Below are 16746 nucleotides of genomic sequence, written 5' to 3'. Positions count from 1 at the left end.
CCCATTGCAAGAATGGGCTCCAGCATCTTCCCACTCTGCCTGACACTTCTGCTGTGTTCTGTCTATGGTTCTCCACTCTCTGTAAGTAAAACCTAATTCTACAGGCTCCTCTCAGTCCAGAGGCATCTCATACCTTATACGGGTTGTATTCCATTCTTCTCCAGGTGGGACAGCTCTCCAGTGAAACTGGTAAGTGCTGTGTGAGCTGGTTTGAGTTTTGAAGCATTTCCTTCTACTTGCTGTGAGCCACCACATCCAAACACTTTATGTTTTGACTGTCTTGCAGATGCTGGAGCTAGTGAGATATTCAAAGACATTCCCCAAATCAACTTGGGTGAGTTCACACTTAAATTCTCACAAGGCCTGAAAAGTTGTGAGCATTATGCTGAGTTTTCAGTGTTGTCAAGGAGGCTGATAGCCAGGTAGCTCATGGTAACAAGAGAATTAAAATCAAGTGCGCAAGGATTACATTTCTCTCTCTGTGACACCTGAATATTTCCAGAAAGAACTCTGCAGTCTCAACTGCATTTTCTGCCCATCTCCATATGATTTTTATAAAGTGTTGTAAACATGGAAAACAACTTAGATTGGTCACTGTCCAATTGTGTGACTCTTGTCACTGCCTGAGAGCAAGCAGAGCTCATCAAAGCTCTATCCATGACCATAGGTAATTGTGCCAACACTTTTATTATTACCTGTAACTCAGTGTATAGAGGCTGGTCCTTATTTATCTTCTGTAGATGCCCAAGGACATTAACTTTGTATAAGCAGGTTCAATGTGGTTTATGGAATGAAATATAATTGAAATTCATTGACACTATCTTTGATTAAATTCTATTTCAGCTGCTGGACTGGACCTCTTTCAGGGTGATATCTTGCTCCCTGTAAGTAATTAAAAACTTTCTGTTGCTTGTCCTAATTGTTTCAGCTCATCTCGCTACAGTAGATGCATCACCAACTGTTAATTCCCTTTTCAGAAAAATCAGCGAAATGCCTTAAGAAATGAGGCTTACAGATGGAAGTTCCCCATTCCCTATATTCTGGGTGATGACCTAGGTAATGCAGATACTTTATTCAGATTTTATCTCCAATCCTTATTTGCACTACAGTCACTGTGATAAAAAATTTGCCTTTTTCAGAACTGTTTCAAATTAAAAATGTTAAACTTCACTAATAACTACTTATTGTAGTCTTGTTTATATCAAAATTATTTTTCTTTCTTCTACAGATAACACAGCAAACCATAACTTAGTCAAATTAAATAATTTCTCTTTTCAATCATTTTTCCTTTGGTTCCACATGTGTATCTGTACATATTTTGCCCCATCCAAGGTGAACAAACTGCAATGTATTAAAGGTTCTGTCCTTGTTTTCCAGACCTGAATGCCAAAGGAGTCATTCTCCAGGCATTTGAAATGTTCCGCCTGAAGTCCTGCATTGATTTCAAGCCATATGAAGGAGAAAGAACCTACATTTTCTTTAGGAAACAAGATGGGTAAGGGTAGTATCAATTTCTGTTTAGTTTTGCCGTGTAGAATCAGCTGGGAACTCATTCCATTTTCTAAAGGTTTGCTGTCAGCGGAGAAAAAGAAGCCACCGGGAAAAGAACTCATTCTATGTTCTTAGACTAAAACCTTGCAAGCAGCTGCTCCCTCTGCTGTTATTTAGAGGATGAGCTCTGAAGGTGAATCCCAGCCTGTCTGGGTTTTCCATTTTGATGAAGACCTCCGTGTACATCCTTTTAACTTACCAAGAATGTGAATGTGAATAGCTAGAATTTAAGTCTGGAAATTATTAGAAGATGGGAAGAGGAGAGGGAGAGGGAGAGGGAGAGGGAGAGGGAGAGGGAGAGGGAGAGGGAGAGGGAGAGGGAGAGGGAGAGGGAGAGGGAGAGGGAGAGGGAGAGGGAGAGGAGAGGAGAGGAGAGGAGAGGAGAGGAGAGGAGAGGAGAGGAGAGGAGAGAAGAGAAGAGAAGAGAAGAGAAGAGAAGAGAAGAGAAGAGAAGAGAAGAGAAGAGAAGAGAAGAGAAGAGAAGAGAAGAGAAGAGAAGAGAAGAAGAGAAGAGAAGAGAAGAGAAGAGAAGAGAAGAGAAGAGAAGAGAAGAGAAGAGAAGAGAAGAGAAGAGAAGAGAAGAGAAGAGAAGAGAAGAGAAGAGAAGAGAAGAGAATTTATTGTAATATTTCTTATTGCTTTGACATGGCTCTTCTTTAATGAATAGTCTCTCAAATTCTGAAAGGGTTTTATGCACAGAGATTCAAGTTTTCAAGAAGTGAAAGGATTTGTTTCCTACAGCTAAGTATGTTTTGAAAGAAAATGCAGAAAAGCACAAAAATCTTCTCACTGTATCAGCTGTGACTATTACTTTTTCCCCCAGAAGTTCATGTTTCTGCCTTCAGCTCTTCCTTGAGTGTCCTATGACACTTCTTTTAAAAGTTTACAAGCACCATGATTTTTGACAAGTCAGCATTGAAGATCTTAATACTAGAAATGTCCTTTCATACCTCTGGCAAATGCAAAACACGGTTGCTGTTAAAAAGGACCAAATGTTGCTGTTCCAAATACTCCTGGGGTCTTTTCTCCAGCCCAAGTTATTGCAAAAACGCTCAGCCTGTTTTGATGAATTTACTATTTCCATGTATATTGTGTGCTTTATGCTTCTTGGCCAGATGGTGGCTGATCAAAACTTCTGTGGCTTTCAAAAGTGCAGGGTGATCTTCTCTGACACAGAGGATAAGTAATGAAGTGATAGTTTCTGGGCATTAGTCTGCTTTCAGGCTAGAGTATTTTTAGAATATCAAGGCACATGGTCAGCATCCAAATAATGATTTATGTGATTCCTTTAATATTGAAAACTTCTATAATCTTACTCTAAATCCAGTGAGCAAATTGAAAAGTTAAACACAGAGAAGAAAACTACTGAACAGAGAGTAAACTCTCTGTCTTTCTTAGGTGTTGGTCCATGGTGGGGGACCTGCAGACTGGACAGAACCTCTCGATTGGGTCAGGGTGTGACTACAGAGCAATTGTGGAACATGAGATCCTGCACGCTTTAGGATTTTACCATGAGCAGTCGAGGATGGACCGGGATGACTACGTGAATATCTGGTGGGATGAAATTATTGCAGGTGGGTTTTATCGTTCAAGATAGATTTTGCAAAGTGTAGATTTATCAATACCCCATTTTCACTTCTAGATTTAAAGACCTTCCTAAGGATAGAATTTTAGAAAATTTAGAATTTCAGTGGGCCGCACCTGAGAACACTAAATTAAGAAATTTTGGTGCAACTTCTCTGGTCAAACCCAGACATTGTTTAAGGCCAGAACAGAGAGGCCTCACTTGGAAATCAGGACTTTTATTTCCCCTTGGCTCTTGGAATGCTCTGCTCTCTTATTTTAAACTAATTACTTGCCATCTATGAATCTGTTTCCTTTAATCATGTAATGTAAATTGTAAACTTATTTAGATGATGAGTTTTGAGATAGTTCTTCTGTAGGCAATGATCCTTTCAAAATCTGAAAGGTTTTTATATTCAGAGACTCCGGCTTTCCTGAAACTGAAAATATTCACTTTGCACGTGAAAAAGCCCTTAAAATAATTAGATTGTATGGGAAATATCAAATAGGGTTCTGTCCTGCTCCCTCCTACCCGGTGTGTCTGCAGGTTCTTGCCTTCAGGTTTAGTATCACCATATTTAGGAGCTTTATGAGTTTCAGCAAACTCTTCACAGTCCCCCTGATCCCTAGACAGTTTTTCCTGTTGTTCTCTGTAAGATCTGATTCTGTATTATATAACAATGACTTATTTGAAGAGGACAAAATAAAAGAGAGGGGGTTCTTTTAATTTTTGATAAAAGGTGCAATTCAAGTCTCTGTAAGAAAACAATTCCAAGCTCTTATATAATCTCAAGCCTTGAACTGAAGATCTTTGTGATTTGCAGAAGGGAGGGCAACTGTTAAGCAGAGCAAGTGTAGTTAACCACCACAGTCATGTGCTGTTTTGTCTTTGAAAAACAGTGTCAAATATTCTGATAACATTATTTGCGATAGTAAAAGCTGGCAAGCTCTTTTTACTTCTATACCAAAGCATGTGAAATGGCTCCCTCTCTTTGCCCTAGCACACACCTTTCTCTAAGGACAACTTATTTCACCAAGAAAACATGAGAAACATGTTTCCAAAAGCCATATCAATACAAATATCATATCAATATTGTAAATCTAGGGTAAAAATATCCTTCTTTTTTCCCCAGAAATTGCTAGGGCATTATTTATTTCAAGGAAGAACCAAACCTGAAGACACTTCCAGGCTGTCATATTTTTTTCCTTTGAGTTTCAGGGCCTCTCCTTCTCCATATATGATCCAATACCTGGAAAATGTTTGAATCAATATTCACAGATTCTGGAATGGAGTACATTAGTCCCTAAACTTAATCTTTCAGGATCATTACTGTTAAACCATTCCTATTAATTCTAATCTATCCTCCTTTATATCCCATTCTTTACAGCTCATTGATACTCATTTTTTAATTTACTGAAGTCACCTGTTAGAGCACAGAGCTGCAATCCAAAGGCACTGCTTTGTTGTCCAAATGTCAAACACAAATCTTGCTAAGTTTTAATATTTTGTTGTGAAGTAATTGCTTTGGGGTATATAATTTGTGCCTTAGAAAACTGTATCCAAGGGTACATGGTAATGTAATTTCCTTTCCATTTTCTCTAAAAAGGAAGCACTTTTCTGTTCTTTTACCAGGCCAAGAGCACAATTTTGTGAAGTATGATGACACCTTCATCACTGATCTGAACACCCCCTATGACTACGAATCATTGATGCACTATGAACCCCTTTCATTTAACAAAAATCAAAGTGTCCCCACAATCACAGCAAAGATACCAGAGTTTGATGACATAATTGGACAACGTCTAGACTTCAGTGCCATTGATCTGGAAAGATTGAATCGCATGTACAACTGCAGTAAGTCAGAATTTAACCATGGCAAACAAGTTTCTTTGGTTATACTTGAGCCATGCTGGTTTATCTCCCTTATGTCTCTAAACTCACAAAAACCCTTCTCAAATGTGCTTGAATAGGTATGGGACAGGACCTGTGGTGTGCAGATAAACACAATCAGTTTATTCCCTTCTCATCCCTTTTTGGCTCTTCTCACTGTCATTATTTTAGTAAAGATTAGTCAAGGAAAGTAAAACCATTCACACTTTTTCTTCCATGCTGCTCCCAGGAGTTCAAACCTGTGTTTGTGTTCTGCCTGTGGTGTGTTGTGCTTTTTTGAGGTGAGTGCAACTGCACTTTATCCTCTTTTACTGACATTTGGACTTAATCAGATTATTTTGCACCCGAGATTGGCTAGGTCTAGAGTCCCACACTGTCTAGGTGTTTGCTGAGCTGGTTGAAGATGTCATCACTGATCACTTCTTGATGCTTATGGGAAGTTATTGTGCCCTTGGTGCTGCCAGCAGAAGCATCACCTTGAAGGCAAACTCAGCTGAACCAGCCCAAGGTAAATGGGTGGACTTTGCCTGGAGTGGAAGGACAGAGCTCAGGTTAATCAGTGAGAGAACTGCTATGAAGATCAATAACCTCAGCCGAGGCATGGTTAAATACACCAAGGCTGGCAAAGAGGCACTGAGAGAGTCACCATCTGTCACTGCCACATGGGGCTTATTAACCTTCTGCAAAGAGGTCAAAGATTGTTGTCTTTATCCAGGGAATCCCTCCAGGAATCAAATGTTTCCTCTTTTGAGTCATTGGGCTCACATCTGCTCACGTGAGGGCTGTCTGCTCTACAGGATGGTTATACTACTGTAAACAACCCCCCCCAAAAATTAAAGAAGAAATTTTAATGAGCTAGGGGTTCACTCTGAGGTGACCATGTGTGTATTATTTTTCAGCTTCAACTCACACCTTTTTGGACCAGTGCTCTTTTGAGCTTGAAAACATCTGTGGTATGATCCAAGGCACCAAGCATGACCAAGACTGGGTTCGCCAGCAGGGCAGTGTGACAGGGCAGGAGGACCACACATATTCTGGACGCTGTAGAGGTAAAAGAAAGGAACAAAACACTTTCTGAACTGAGTTTTCTCCAGGGTTGACTACAACTACAGGGTTCAGAGAAGTTGATAAAGACTCTAAACAGTGTTTGTATTCCCACTCTCACTAAACTTTTTAAATGTAGTGGAAAATTGTCCACACCTGCAAGATCAAAGGGGAGAAAGAACAATCTGAAATAGAGGTCTTTTAAATATAACCTGGAAAACAATTTACTGCAACTTCCAAAGTCTGTGTAAGAATTCTATTACCTCGTGATGAGAATCAAACAGCACCTGTAGCCACTCATAAATGTTGTGTTTGCAATGCAAATGAGAAGTTCAGCATGTGGAATTCTAGTTCTGGAAGTAGAAGAAATTTGCAAAGATTTTATGATAGGAGTTCAGGGGTAATTCTAATTTTGATGTGGTAATTTCACCATTTTTCAAAGGAAGGCATTCTTAAATATAGACCAGTAAACCCCAGTCCCAGTCACAAAGTGCTAGTTTACAGCTGAGAATAAAGATTAAATCCCAACAGGGAGTTCTGAAAAGCAAGAGGCTAATTTGTCATTGTTTAGACAGGGTAAACTACTACACAATTCCAAGATAAAAGTGACTTCTGTGGTAAATTTTGCCTCAGTAGAGGAGGAAGGACTCCTGACTTGAAGCACATTCACTTGTGCTTTGTTACTCTTTGGCTTGCTGCACTCAGGAGTTTATTCCCCTCAAGTGACCCACCAACTGGAAATAACAAATGCTGTTAACAACCTTTATAATTGTTGTTATTAACAACCTTTTATAATGCTGGTAGCCATTGATCAGGCCCAAGAATATAACTCAAGAAAACCACCTGATATTTTATAGAAACACATACTTCTAACCCTTAGCTGATTCTTAATTCTTTCTCATCCTGTACAGTATAATTGTAACTGAAAAAGATAATTTAACTGAGTTTTTGACTTTATCACATAAAATCCAATCTGCCTGAACTGGGCATTTAATGTGCACTTAGGTTTTAGCATCCAGTGACTCAGTACAAAATAAGTATCAATGGTTTATTAAGAGTTAGTGGAGATGGGTGAGTGCCTCTGAGGATCTCCAGAGTGTAGAAATGAATTCAATTAGTAGGGAGTGTCTCTCCTTTTTGCACCTCCAAAGAATCATTGACTCCATCAGGAATTTCTGACATTTTTGGTTCTGCAATCATTTTAAGTGGGGGCAAATTCTAAGTTTCTAACATAGATGGATCCTATTTCCCCCAGATGGTTTTGATATTCTGGGTTTTTGACTTAATGCCAGCTAAACTAAAGGAGAGAAAATACAGCTTAACATTTAGGGAGTCTGCTGAAATCTGCCAAGGCCATATTGTAATGGCCATAGGTACTTAATGTTGCCTTTATTTGACTTTCTTATCAAAAATAAGGTAGAGTCTAGATAATTTGGGGATTTGTTACTATAATAATTGCAACAACAGGCTCACAGCCTTGCTTCTCACTTGGAGCAAGAGAGATACTTGGATTTAATACACTTAAAACTAAAATAAGTTTAACTAATGGTCAAGTGTCATACATTGCATAGAACAATCTCTAGCAAGATTTCTGTGGATATGAGTTCAAAACATAGCTACCATGTGGAAGGGAATGAAAATCATTTCCCTGACTGATTAGAGAGATCCTGATAAGGAGCTCAAGACCCTTTACTAACCCTGCAGGAAGCTGCACTGCCTTTATGCAGCTGCAAGTATAACTGTTGGAACAAAATGATCTTAAGATCCTTTCCAACCCAAACCATCCTGTGATTCTAAGATATGTTATCTTGGACAAGAGTCCATGGAACTTTCACATAACAGCTAAAAAAAAATAACTTATTAATTTAATCATTGACTAAATTGAATAACAGAAAAGCAACACAATACAGATAAGACATGACAACTTCCTGTAATACCAAGATATGATATGTGTGCAAATGGTGAATTGTTGTAAATATGAGGATAAAAGCAGACACTTCAAAATGAAAGAAAAGAACACTGCAAAAATGTTAATGAGAAATAGATGAGCAGGAATTCTTAAGTAATTTTCTTATGGTGAGTCACTGAATTTTGAAGTGTTTGGGCAAGCTGTAAGAAAAGACCTTCTTCTGTTCAAGATCAGGACAATGCTTTGTGTTCAACCCCTGTTTATTATCTTTATTACTGCTAAGAAATTATCCTACTCTTTACAAGGTAATATAGCACATGACTTCTAAGATCTCATTTTTAGATTATCTTCAGTATAAATCAAGTAAAAAAAAATGTATCTACTAGTTGCTTGTGGTCAACACTGAATTCTCTGCCTCATATATCTCTGACATTCCTGAGGAATCCAAATTCCAATTAGACCAACAAATACAAAACTGACATGAGCTGACAGCAGTGGGTTCCATATATATGCTGAACTACTACTTCTATTCTTATCCCAGTCTGTCTTGGATGATTGTCACATGTAATTTCCTTTATTGTTCATGTTAAGTACTACTCTTCTGTTTACTAAAAGAGTGCAGATGAAATGGTGAATTTACACCATGCAGCTTTGCAGGAACTGTGTAAACAGGCAGTGACAGACTACCCTTTCTTCCCAGATGCTGGCTACTTCATGTACTTCAACACCAACTCTGGCCAGGCAGATGAGGTGGCAATCCTAGAGTCCCGAATCCTTTATCCAAAGAGAACTCAGCAGTGCCTCCAGTTCTTCTATAGGACCACAGGAAGCCCTTCTGACAAGCTGATCATCTGGCTTAAAGAGGATGATGGCACTGGGAACATTCGTAAGATGAGGAAAATTCAAACCTTTCAAGGTAATTCTGAAAATAAAATGAATATTTGAGTAGAGAGGAGGAGGCGTTGTCTTACTTTGCCCATGAACTCAGAAGACTGGCTCAGAAACCAAAAGATTTTCCTGAAGTTACCAGAATATCTTGCAATACAGCTAAGAATTTTGGTATTACATGATCACATTTAGCAGAGAAACTGTGGGTTGTAATTATGTAATTTTGGTGCTTCACAACAGAAGTCACAACATTCCTAATATTATTTTGCACGCAGTGATTGAGAGGGACCCCAGGCCATGCTGGAGACCAGCTGACTGTGTCTCCACTGGCTGCTATATGATCTAAGAGTGGGCTGTTCAGGTGTAAAATACCTGTGCTCCTCTACTGTCAATAAGAACCCCAGACTGATTTTTAGATAGTTGGAAATACAAAAGCATATGCAGTTTTGGAAATGTGAGCTGGATTCCCACTTTGGGTGATTTGCTAAATAGGACAAACTCAGCCACTGCAGCTCCATATGATTTATGTTGTCAAAACACAAGACCTGCCTACATCAGGCTGCAACAGTTTGCAGTGAAGGATAAATACATGAAAAAGTGTCAGGAACACACTGGGTCATTGGTTCCCATCCTCTTGTTTAATCTTTGCCCTTAGGCTGTTGTCCTTTGTACTGGAGGCTGTCATTCCCTAACATGCGAAGAATTCCTTGTACAACATGTCCAAAGCATTTAGATGTCAAAACAATGTGGATGTAGTATAGTCACAATATCAGCTTAAGATCTCTGGCCTTCAGGACTCTGTGAGGGGTCCAGTTGTCTAAAAGTGCAGCTGGGATGGATGGCTAGGGGCAAGTTGCTTCATAATATCACTAATCCCACTGATGGCAATGTTTTTCTTCCCTTTTACCAAAGCGGACAGTGACTCCAACTGGAAAATTGCCCACGTAACCCTCAACGCTCAGAAGAAGTTCCGTTACCTCTTCCAAGGACTGAAGGGCAACCCCAGCTCTTCATCAGGTGGGATTGCCATTGATGATGTGACTCTGACAGAGACCCCCTGTCCCATGGCTGTGTGGGTCATTCGCAACTTCAGCAAAATCCTTGAGAACTCATCCATCAGCATTGTTGAAAGCCCCCGGTTTTACAGCCCTGAGGGTTATGGGTTTGGCATCAGCGTGTTTCCCAACTACCAAAACAGCAGCTACGCTCGTGTTGCCTTCCACCTGTGCAGTGGGGAGAACGATGCAGTTCTGGAGTGGCCGGCTCTGAACCGCCAGGTCACACTCACAGTGCTGGACCAGGACCCCGACGTCCTGAAAAGGATGTCCTCGAGCAAAAGCTTCACCACAAGCAAGGACCATGTTAACTCAGGTAAGCAGTGCCTGCCTGTAGACAAGGACAGCCAAGGACTCTGAGTAAGAGGACTGAGTGTAGGACTCGGAGCTGAGAAACTTTGGCCATATTTCCTAATTTGGGACATTTTTCTGTGCACATCTTCCCTGTGTGTGACTCAGAATTCCCGCCCTGTGGAAGACTGTATAACAATCAAACTGTTCAGGGCTTGACTCTAAAGATAGGTTTTTCTCAAGACCTGGCAATTCCCATTCTACCTGTGGTTTGTCCATAGGTGACATATCACCACAGGTTGATGGAATGCCAGCGGGGTGCAGTATTCTGTCACTAAACAGTAATTTAAGTTAAAACTGCATTTTGGAGGATCAGACAACTTCAACACGCTAGTGAACCTAAGTTTACATGGTCTGAATACAGAACATTCACCCTTTCTCATGGATGTGTTAATTCAGAATTGTTCAACCTGGAGAATGGAAGGCTGAACAATGAGGGGAACTTTATTGTGGCCTTCTAGTACCTGAAGGGAGCCTGCAAGAAAAAAGAGACTATTTACAAAAGCACAGAGTGCCAGGACAAAAGGGAATTGTCTTCAAACTGAAAGCAGATTTAGATTGGATATTAGGAAGAAGTTCTTTACTGTGAGGATGGTGGGGCACTGCAACAGGCTGATGAAAAAGTTGTGGATGCCCCATCCCTGTAAGGATTCAAGGCCAGGCTGGATGGGGCGTGGAGCAGTTTCAGTGGAAGGTGTCCCTGCCCATGGCAGGGGGTTGGAACAAAATGATCTTTTAGGTACCTTCCAATTCAAACTTTTCTATGATTCTATGATAAAAATAAGAATAATAGGACAAAACTCAGTTTGGTACAGAAAAAAATAATACACATGAATCTCCATCCCTTTCTACTTTTTTCTAGTGGAATTTAAGTACATACTTTTTCAGTAGGAGCTTTTAAACCTGAAATATGAATATGTTTAAACAATCATAGTAATGACAAAAATTCTAAACCATAGGTACCTACAAACTGGTCCAGGAGTGTCCTTAGTCTGTCCAGTTTCTGTTTGTTTAGTTCTCAGTGAAAGAGGAGTTGTGGAATTTCAATGGCATCACATAGACTAAGAATCCTCATGCAGACCTAACCTGAAGTTCACCTGGCACCTTTAGTTTGTCAGTCCTCTGGGTTTTGTTTAGGAATTTCAGGCCTGAACTTGCTTTTATATATAAATCCCCTTTAACACAGTAATGCAGGAAAAAGTCATGTAATACTTTGATCTGCACAACTTTGTTGTTCTCATTTTCTCTTTGCAGATAGTGGAAGTATAACATGGGATAAACCATCAATTGCTGGAAGGTTTGATGAGTCGTGCAATTGCAACAGAAGTGTAAGCCGGGGGTGGAATAAATTCATATCTCACAGCCAGCTGAGACGGAGAAGCTTCCTGAAAAATGATGACCTTATTATTTTTGCAGAATTTAATGGTAAAAACCCCTTTCCTGATTTCCTTAGAAAATAGGTGATTCTTTCAATTTTCATATGTTCAAATAACTCTCAACATCTGTCTCCAAGATCTCTTCTAATGGGGAGCAACTTTAAAAAGCATTTCTGTGTCCTAGTGTCAAGTGGGTGAGATTGACTAAAGTGATTGTGAGTTAAGAGGGATCTAAATGGCAGTGGGCCTTGAAATGTGAACTTCTTGGACACCTTTAAGCACCCTGACCAGTAGCTATGTCCATTTCTAAGCACCAAACATATTGAAGGCCATTTGTTCATTTCCAAATAGAACAGCCTCATAGAACATCACAGATTTGCCTAACTAGTTTCTGCAATTTCAGTATTATTTTTATCTTGTGCTTTAAATACACAGAACTTGTGGTGGTACAGCAAGAGCTCTGTAAAGGGAAAATGGACAAGGAGCACCCTCTGGTCCAGAAAGCACCCTGTGAGCCCCTGATGTAAGGTATGCTACATACAGCATCATTCAGTGATTTTTTTCTCCTTTTCTTAAAGATATAATTCACCTCAATAACACTGAAGTTCCTGTGGAACATGTGCAATCTGCCCTCACAGAAGGCCTCGTTCTTGAAAGGCAGAAGAGAGAAGCCCAGGACGTGGAGCCCGTCCAAGACCAGCTGCCTTATCTGCCAGACCCGTGTGACCCGAGCCCTTGTCAGAACGATGGAGTCTGTGTGAATGTGAAAGGAAAAGCAAGCTGCAGGTACCACAGACCTCCTCCCTCCTTGCCCTGCCTTTCTTCTGCCCGTGATGCAGCTAAAAAGTATTCAGAGCTACAGACCTCAGAGGTCTAAACCATCATGTCTTCAAGGAATAGTAGAAACTAAATACTTTACCACAGTTGCTGGTTCCTACCAGCAGCCAGGAGGGCAGGTTTCTTTGCATAAAGCAGAGAAGCCCCATTCTGTGGTGCTTCCAGGGTGTGGCAATAGCCTCCTGACAAGGTAGGAATGTTGTGACGTGAGCCCCTCCAATGGGAACTGCTCATCTGGGAAAGCGAAGGTGAGGACTTTGGGGTGAGGGCATGACAAGGCTCCTGGTCCACAGAATCTGTGTTTTGTTATCCCAGGTGCCCATCAGGACGAGCCTTCTTCTTCACTGGAGAGAGATGTCAGTCAAGGCATGTCCATGGGAACATCCTGGGAATGCTGATGGGTGGAATTGCTGGAACCATTGTCTTAACTATCGTCCTCATTTCCATGATGGCTAGAAGATAAAGAACTGCAGAGGGCACAAATTATAACCTGGTTCATAAGACACCCATTTTCAGTGAAAAATGATGAATGTAACTTGGAGAAAACCAATCCTCATATGCATTAAAAGCTCTGCCAACAGCTTGGCAGCAATCTGTCTTTTTTTTTTTTGGGGAAGTGGCAGTTAAAGTGTGTAATGTAGAGCTGCTGCCTGATGAAAATTCATACACTCCTTTTCTTGTGTGTATTTTGAAAGTTTTGTTTCTTCATCCCATAGCAAGCAGAAGTGTTGAGAGCCTATTCATTTACTCCCAGCCAAGGTTCAAACTTAGATTAAATAGTTGGCTGAACCTCTCAAAACACTGTTAAAAATCACACCAAAACACCTGTATTAAGATTCTGGAAATGTTCCTACAAAAATTGCTTAAGAATGCTAAAGGGTACAGATACTTATGTAGGTCACTACATCATCCCTCACCTTCCCTGGAGCTGTGCTGGAGTACTTACACTAATTAGTTATTACACAGAATTCATAAAGTATTGCCCATACCACCTTGTCCATACCAAGCCATCACAAGTGCTTCTCACTGTATAGAACAGCTTCCCATCCCGATTCACCCCAAAGCTCCAGGAACAGCTTCACCACTGGCAAACACAGGCCTGGTTCCCTGACAATCAAACAGAACTGTACCATCTGTCTGCAGTATTTGATATTGACCTCAAATCTAAATCTTCATGATTCTACCACGTTGTACATTAAATTTTGAAACATTTGTGGGCGTTATAAATACTTTTCAGGTTCTTCTCAAGACAGGAGTCCTGCCTTTAAAGGTGTACAGCCTTGAAATAAATGGTTCCACAAATGTAGTATTAGAGCAATAATTTATAAAACCATTCATCCTGCCTGGCACATGATGATTTATATTCACTATAGAGCTTTTTCTCTGAGTCCTTCAAGTGTGTTCCTCCTCTGAGAGAAGTCCCAAACATACAGACTTTACACAAGGCACTCCTTGCATTCTTAACATTACTAACATTACTTTGCATTAAATAAATGCAGTCCCCTCTGTGGCAGAGGGCAGCAACCATCTCTGTCTTTCCACATTACATATCAAAGGAAAAAAAAATATTGTTAAGGGCATAAAGCTTCCTTTTCTTCAAAAAATTGCCACATGGAGCTTTCAGTCTTTCCATCTGAAAGAAGACCATGCAGGAATCATCACGGTCTTCATTTTATGTGAGTCAAAAGTGAAGATCTGAAATGGGCCTTCTCAGTTGGAAATTTTTAGTTCCAGAAAATCTTAAATAGAAAGTGGAAACCACTATGGCCTTTCCAGACTCTAATACAAGGGCAAGAGAGAAGCCGTGAGGTATTTGTGCATCTGCATAGGCCTTTGGGGTCATTTGGAGAGTTCATTGGGGAAATACCAAATCCACTGGACAATAACTGTGTGAAGCACTGCAGTTCATCTCTCAGTACTGCATAGTGCTAAGCACCCACTTTAGGGCTGACAATTCTTCACTCCCAATGTCCTTTCTTGCACATGAAGGCTTCAAATCCTTGTTATCTCTTCTGGGGTTGGCAAACCTTGTGAAATTCCACGTCTCTCAGCTTCCCTGCCTTACACATTAACCAGAAATGATAATTCCAGAAGAATTCACCAAGGCACAATTTAGTCAAAATGAAGCAGTCCACTCCCTGGTGACTCCCAGGTACTTTTTGTGTGTGTCTTGGAAGAGTCCTTTCAGAGTTACATGATTTAGCATTGGCAGTGCTTCAGTTAAGCAGGGAATATGCCTTGGAAGTATTTTCAGTGGAAGAGGTGGATGGGTCTGAAGAAGATACTCTGTATTTGCCTGCAAAACAAAGCACAGGGGTTAGACAAGGACGGAGAGCCTGGGACGTTGTCACTGCAAAGTAAGGACAGTGGCAGCTGTGCTGATGGCCAAGGTGGCTCTGCCTTGCCCTGCAGCCCTGGCACCACCTGGATTACAGCAATACCACAGAACTCACCGTATTTGGTGACATAGCCAGGATGTGTCAGCTTGAATTGCCAACCATGTCACAGGGCAATGATTTTCTCACACAAATGGAGGCACTTAGTGCTTCTCCTGGAGCACAGGGACACATCCAGAACACAGCACATCCACAGGCTCCTGAAATGAACTCCAGCTCCCTCCCTCTTATGGCCACAAGGCTCTAAGCTAAGACCCAAGTGTCATTGTTCTCTGAACAATGTGTGAATACAAAAACTGGACATTTAGAAATTAAATGTTATTTCCAGTAATGCTTTTTGCAAGATGAAGCCATAACTAAAACGGTGATGTCGACAAAATGACAGCCAGAGAACATTGAAGAAGTGCAGTTCCAAAGTGGTGAAGAGTACATGAATAATGGATGAACTGTGCTGTGATCTCATTGAGCTCAAAACAAAGCTCACTTAGTGAGGTTTAGAATTGGTAAAACATCCAATAATTGTTTTAGAGATGGACAATTTCGCTGCTAGCATTATGCTACAATTGACTTGTTACAGTTGCTTTGCATTAGAAGGTTAAAAACCATCTATGGATACATGGAGAGACAAATAGATGAATGGATATCAGGACAGACAGACCCTGAGAGCAAGAATGAATGCCAAATCCTGTTTGTGCTTCAGTAAGGGAGATCTATTGTCACATACCTGTTTTCCCACATAAGTTGTTAAAGGTTCTTGAAAATGGGTAGCTCATAGCAAGCATTGGTGTCACCAGGATCAGGGAGGATGACTGAAAGAGAGAAAATTGCTTTTTGTGAAATGAAGTTTTTTGTAGCCCCATTTTAGGGAGGAAAAAAGAAGGTTCCAACAAACTGTTTCAGTAGTGTGAGCAAAAAATCCACAGGAGGTAAAGCAAGATGTTTGTGAGGTATCAAGTTCACACATTTACATGTTTATGGTGGTGATGGAGGAGATCGACTTTAAAAGAAACTACAGGACACAAACTGCTTATCTCTAACTCTTGGCTGGGGGGGACGGCTCAGGCTCCAGAGTCTGTCCTAACAGGCAGTATGGGATCCTGTTCTCTTATCTCTGCCAGTATGGCCATTAAGGTAGCCACAAAAGCTAAGATTTATGTGAATGGGGATTGTTCTTGACAGCCAACAGCCTGAGATAATCCGAGGCAAATTTAATTTGACACGCTAGAGGGCATTGGAACACAACTCTCTGCAGTCCAGATATGAAGGAAGGAAGGAACGTTTTGCTGCTAAAATGAAGTGGTTTTTTTTTTGGTTCTGGAGTGGTTTGAGAATTTAATGGGATTCCTCCAAGGATGTACTAAAAAATGAGATGAAAAGCACATATTTTCTTTTCGGTCCTTCTTCATTATTTAGTTGTACTTTGGTGGGGGAAATTAGGCAGTGTTGTGTATTGTCACCTATATCATAAGGTGTTAGAGAAAGAAGGTAAACAAATAACATATAAAATGCTTAATCAAAGACTTTGATAATGCTTTATTTGCTCATTCTCAGACCTCTACAGGCTGGAGGAATGGAATGACAGAAATCTTAGGAAGTTCAGCAAAGGGAAGTTCAAAGTCCTCCTGTTCCTGGGGAGGAACAAACTCAATGCCAGGACATACTCAGAGCTGTCTGATTAGGACAGACTAAAGATAGAGCCAGACTTTTCTCCTTGGTGCCCAGTGGAAGGACGAGAGGCTTTGAGAACAAATAGAAATACAGGAAATCCCACTTAAGATGAAACTGTTGCATGATGAGGGTGGCCAAACACAGGAAAAGGCTGCACATAGAGCTTGTGGTGTCTCCATCCTTGGAGCTACTCAAACCCAACTGGATACAGCTCTGA

General features: G+C 40.6%; 2 protein-coding genes across 4 annotated transcripts in view; one reads left to right on the top strand and one right to left on the bottom strand.

The window, feature by feature from the left end:
• Positions 1-12: 12 nt before the first annotated feature.
• On the top strand, positions 13-12928 carry MEP1A (meprin A subunit alpha). Of its 2 annotated transcripts, none has more exons than XM_021529760.3 (14): positions 13-81; positions 165-189; positions 287-334; positions 844-884; positions 978-1056; positions 1378-1495; positions 2950-3125; positions 4748-4969; positions 5905-6054; positions 8659-8874; positions 9759-10217; positions 11507-11677; positions 12207-12414; positions 12781-12928. In XM_021529760.3, the coding sequence occupies exons 1-14, from the start codon at positions 13-15 to the stop codon at positions 12926-12928; spliced, it is 2130 nt and encodes a 709-aa protein (XP_021385435.2). The 2 variants fall into 2 exon arrangements, with proteins under 2 accessions (XP_021385435.2, XP_077638583.1); XM_077782457.1 differs by having other exon boundaries at positions 9759-10224; positions 11511-11677.
• Positions 12929-13769: 841 nt separating this feature from the next.
• The window catches only part of ADGRF5 (adhesion G protein-coupled receptor F5), a 47069-nt gene continuing 44092 nt past the window's right edge, over positions 13770-16746 (bottom strand). For both annotated transcript variants that reach the window (XM_021529759.2, XM_021529758.2), the window contains exons 21-22: positions 15586-15670; positions 13770-14761 (exon numbers count right to left, since the gene is read on the bottom strand). In XM_021529759.2, the coding sequence (XP_021385434.2) occupies positions 14682-14761; positions 15586-15670 (165 nt within the window). In that variant the 3' untranslated portion in view covers positions 13770-14681. The remainder of the gene's footprint in view (positions 14762-15585; positions 15671-16746) is intronic.

This window comes from Lonchura striata, chromosome 3 (assembly GCF_046129695.1).
Source record: "Lonchura striata isolate bLonStr1 chromosome 3, bLonStr1.mat, whole genome shotgun sequence".
Lineage (NCBI taxonomy): Eukaryota > Metazoa > Chordata > Aves > Passeriformes > Estrildidae > Lonchura > Lonchura striata.
Note: the sequence above shows the minus strand (reverse complement) of the source record. Positions and strands in the feature narration are given on the sequence as shown.

What these genes read in the sequence shown, in the direction of transcription:
- MEP1A (XM_077782457.1), top strand. Translation starts at nt 13, where the DNA reads ATGGGCTCCAGCATCTTCCCACTCTGCCTGACACTTCTGCTGTGTTCT. An exon ending in GTGGGATGAAATTATTGCAG is followed by an intron (nt 3,126 to 4,747) that starts GTGGGTTTTATC and finishes TTCTTTTACCAG; the next exon opens with GCCAAGAGCACAATTTTGTG. An exon ending in GAATCGCATGTACAACTGCA is followed by an intron (nt 4,970 to 5,904) that starts GTAAGTCAGAAT and finishes ATTATTTTTCAG; the next exon opens with CTTCAACTCACACCTTTTTG.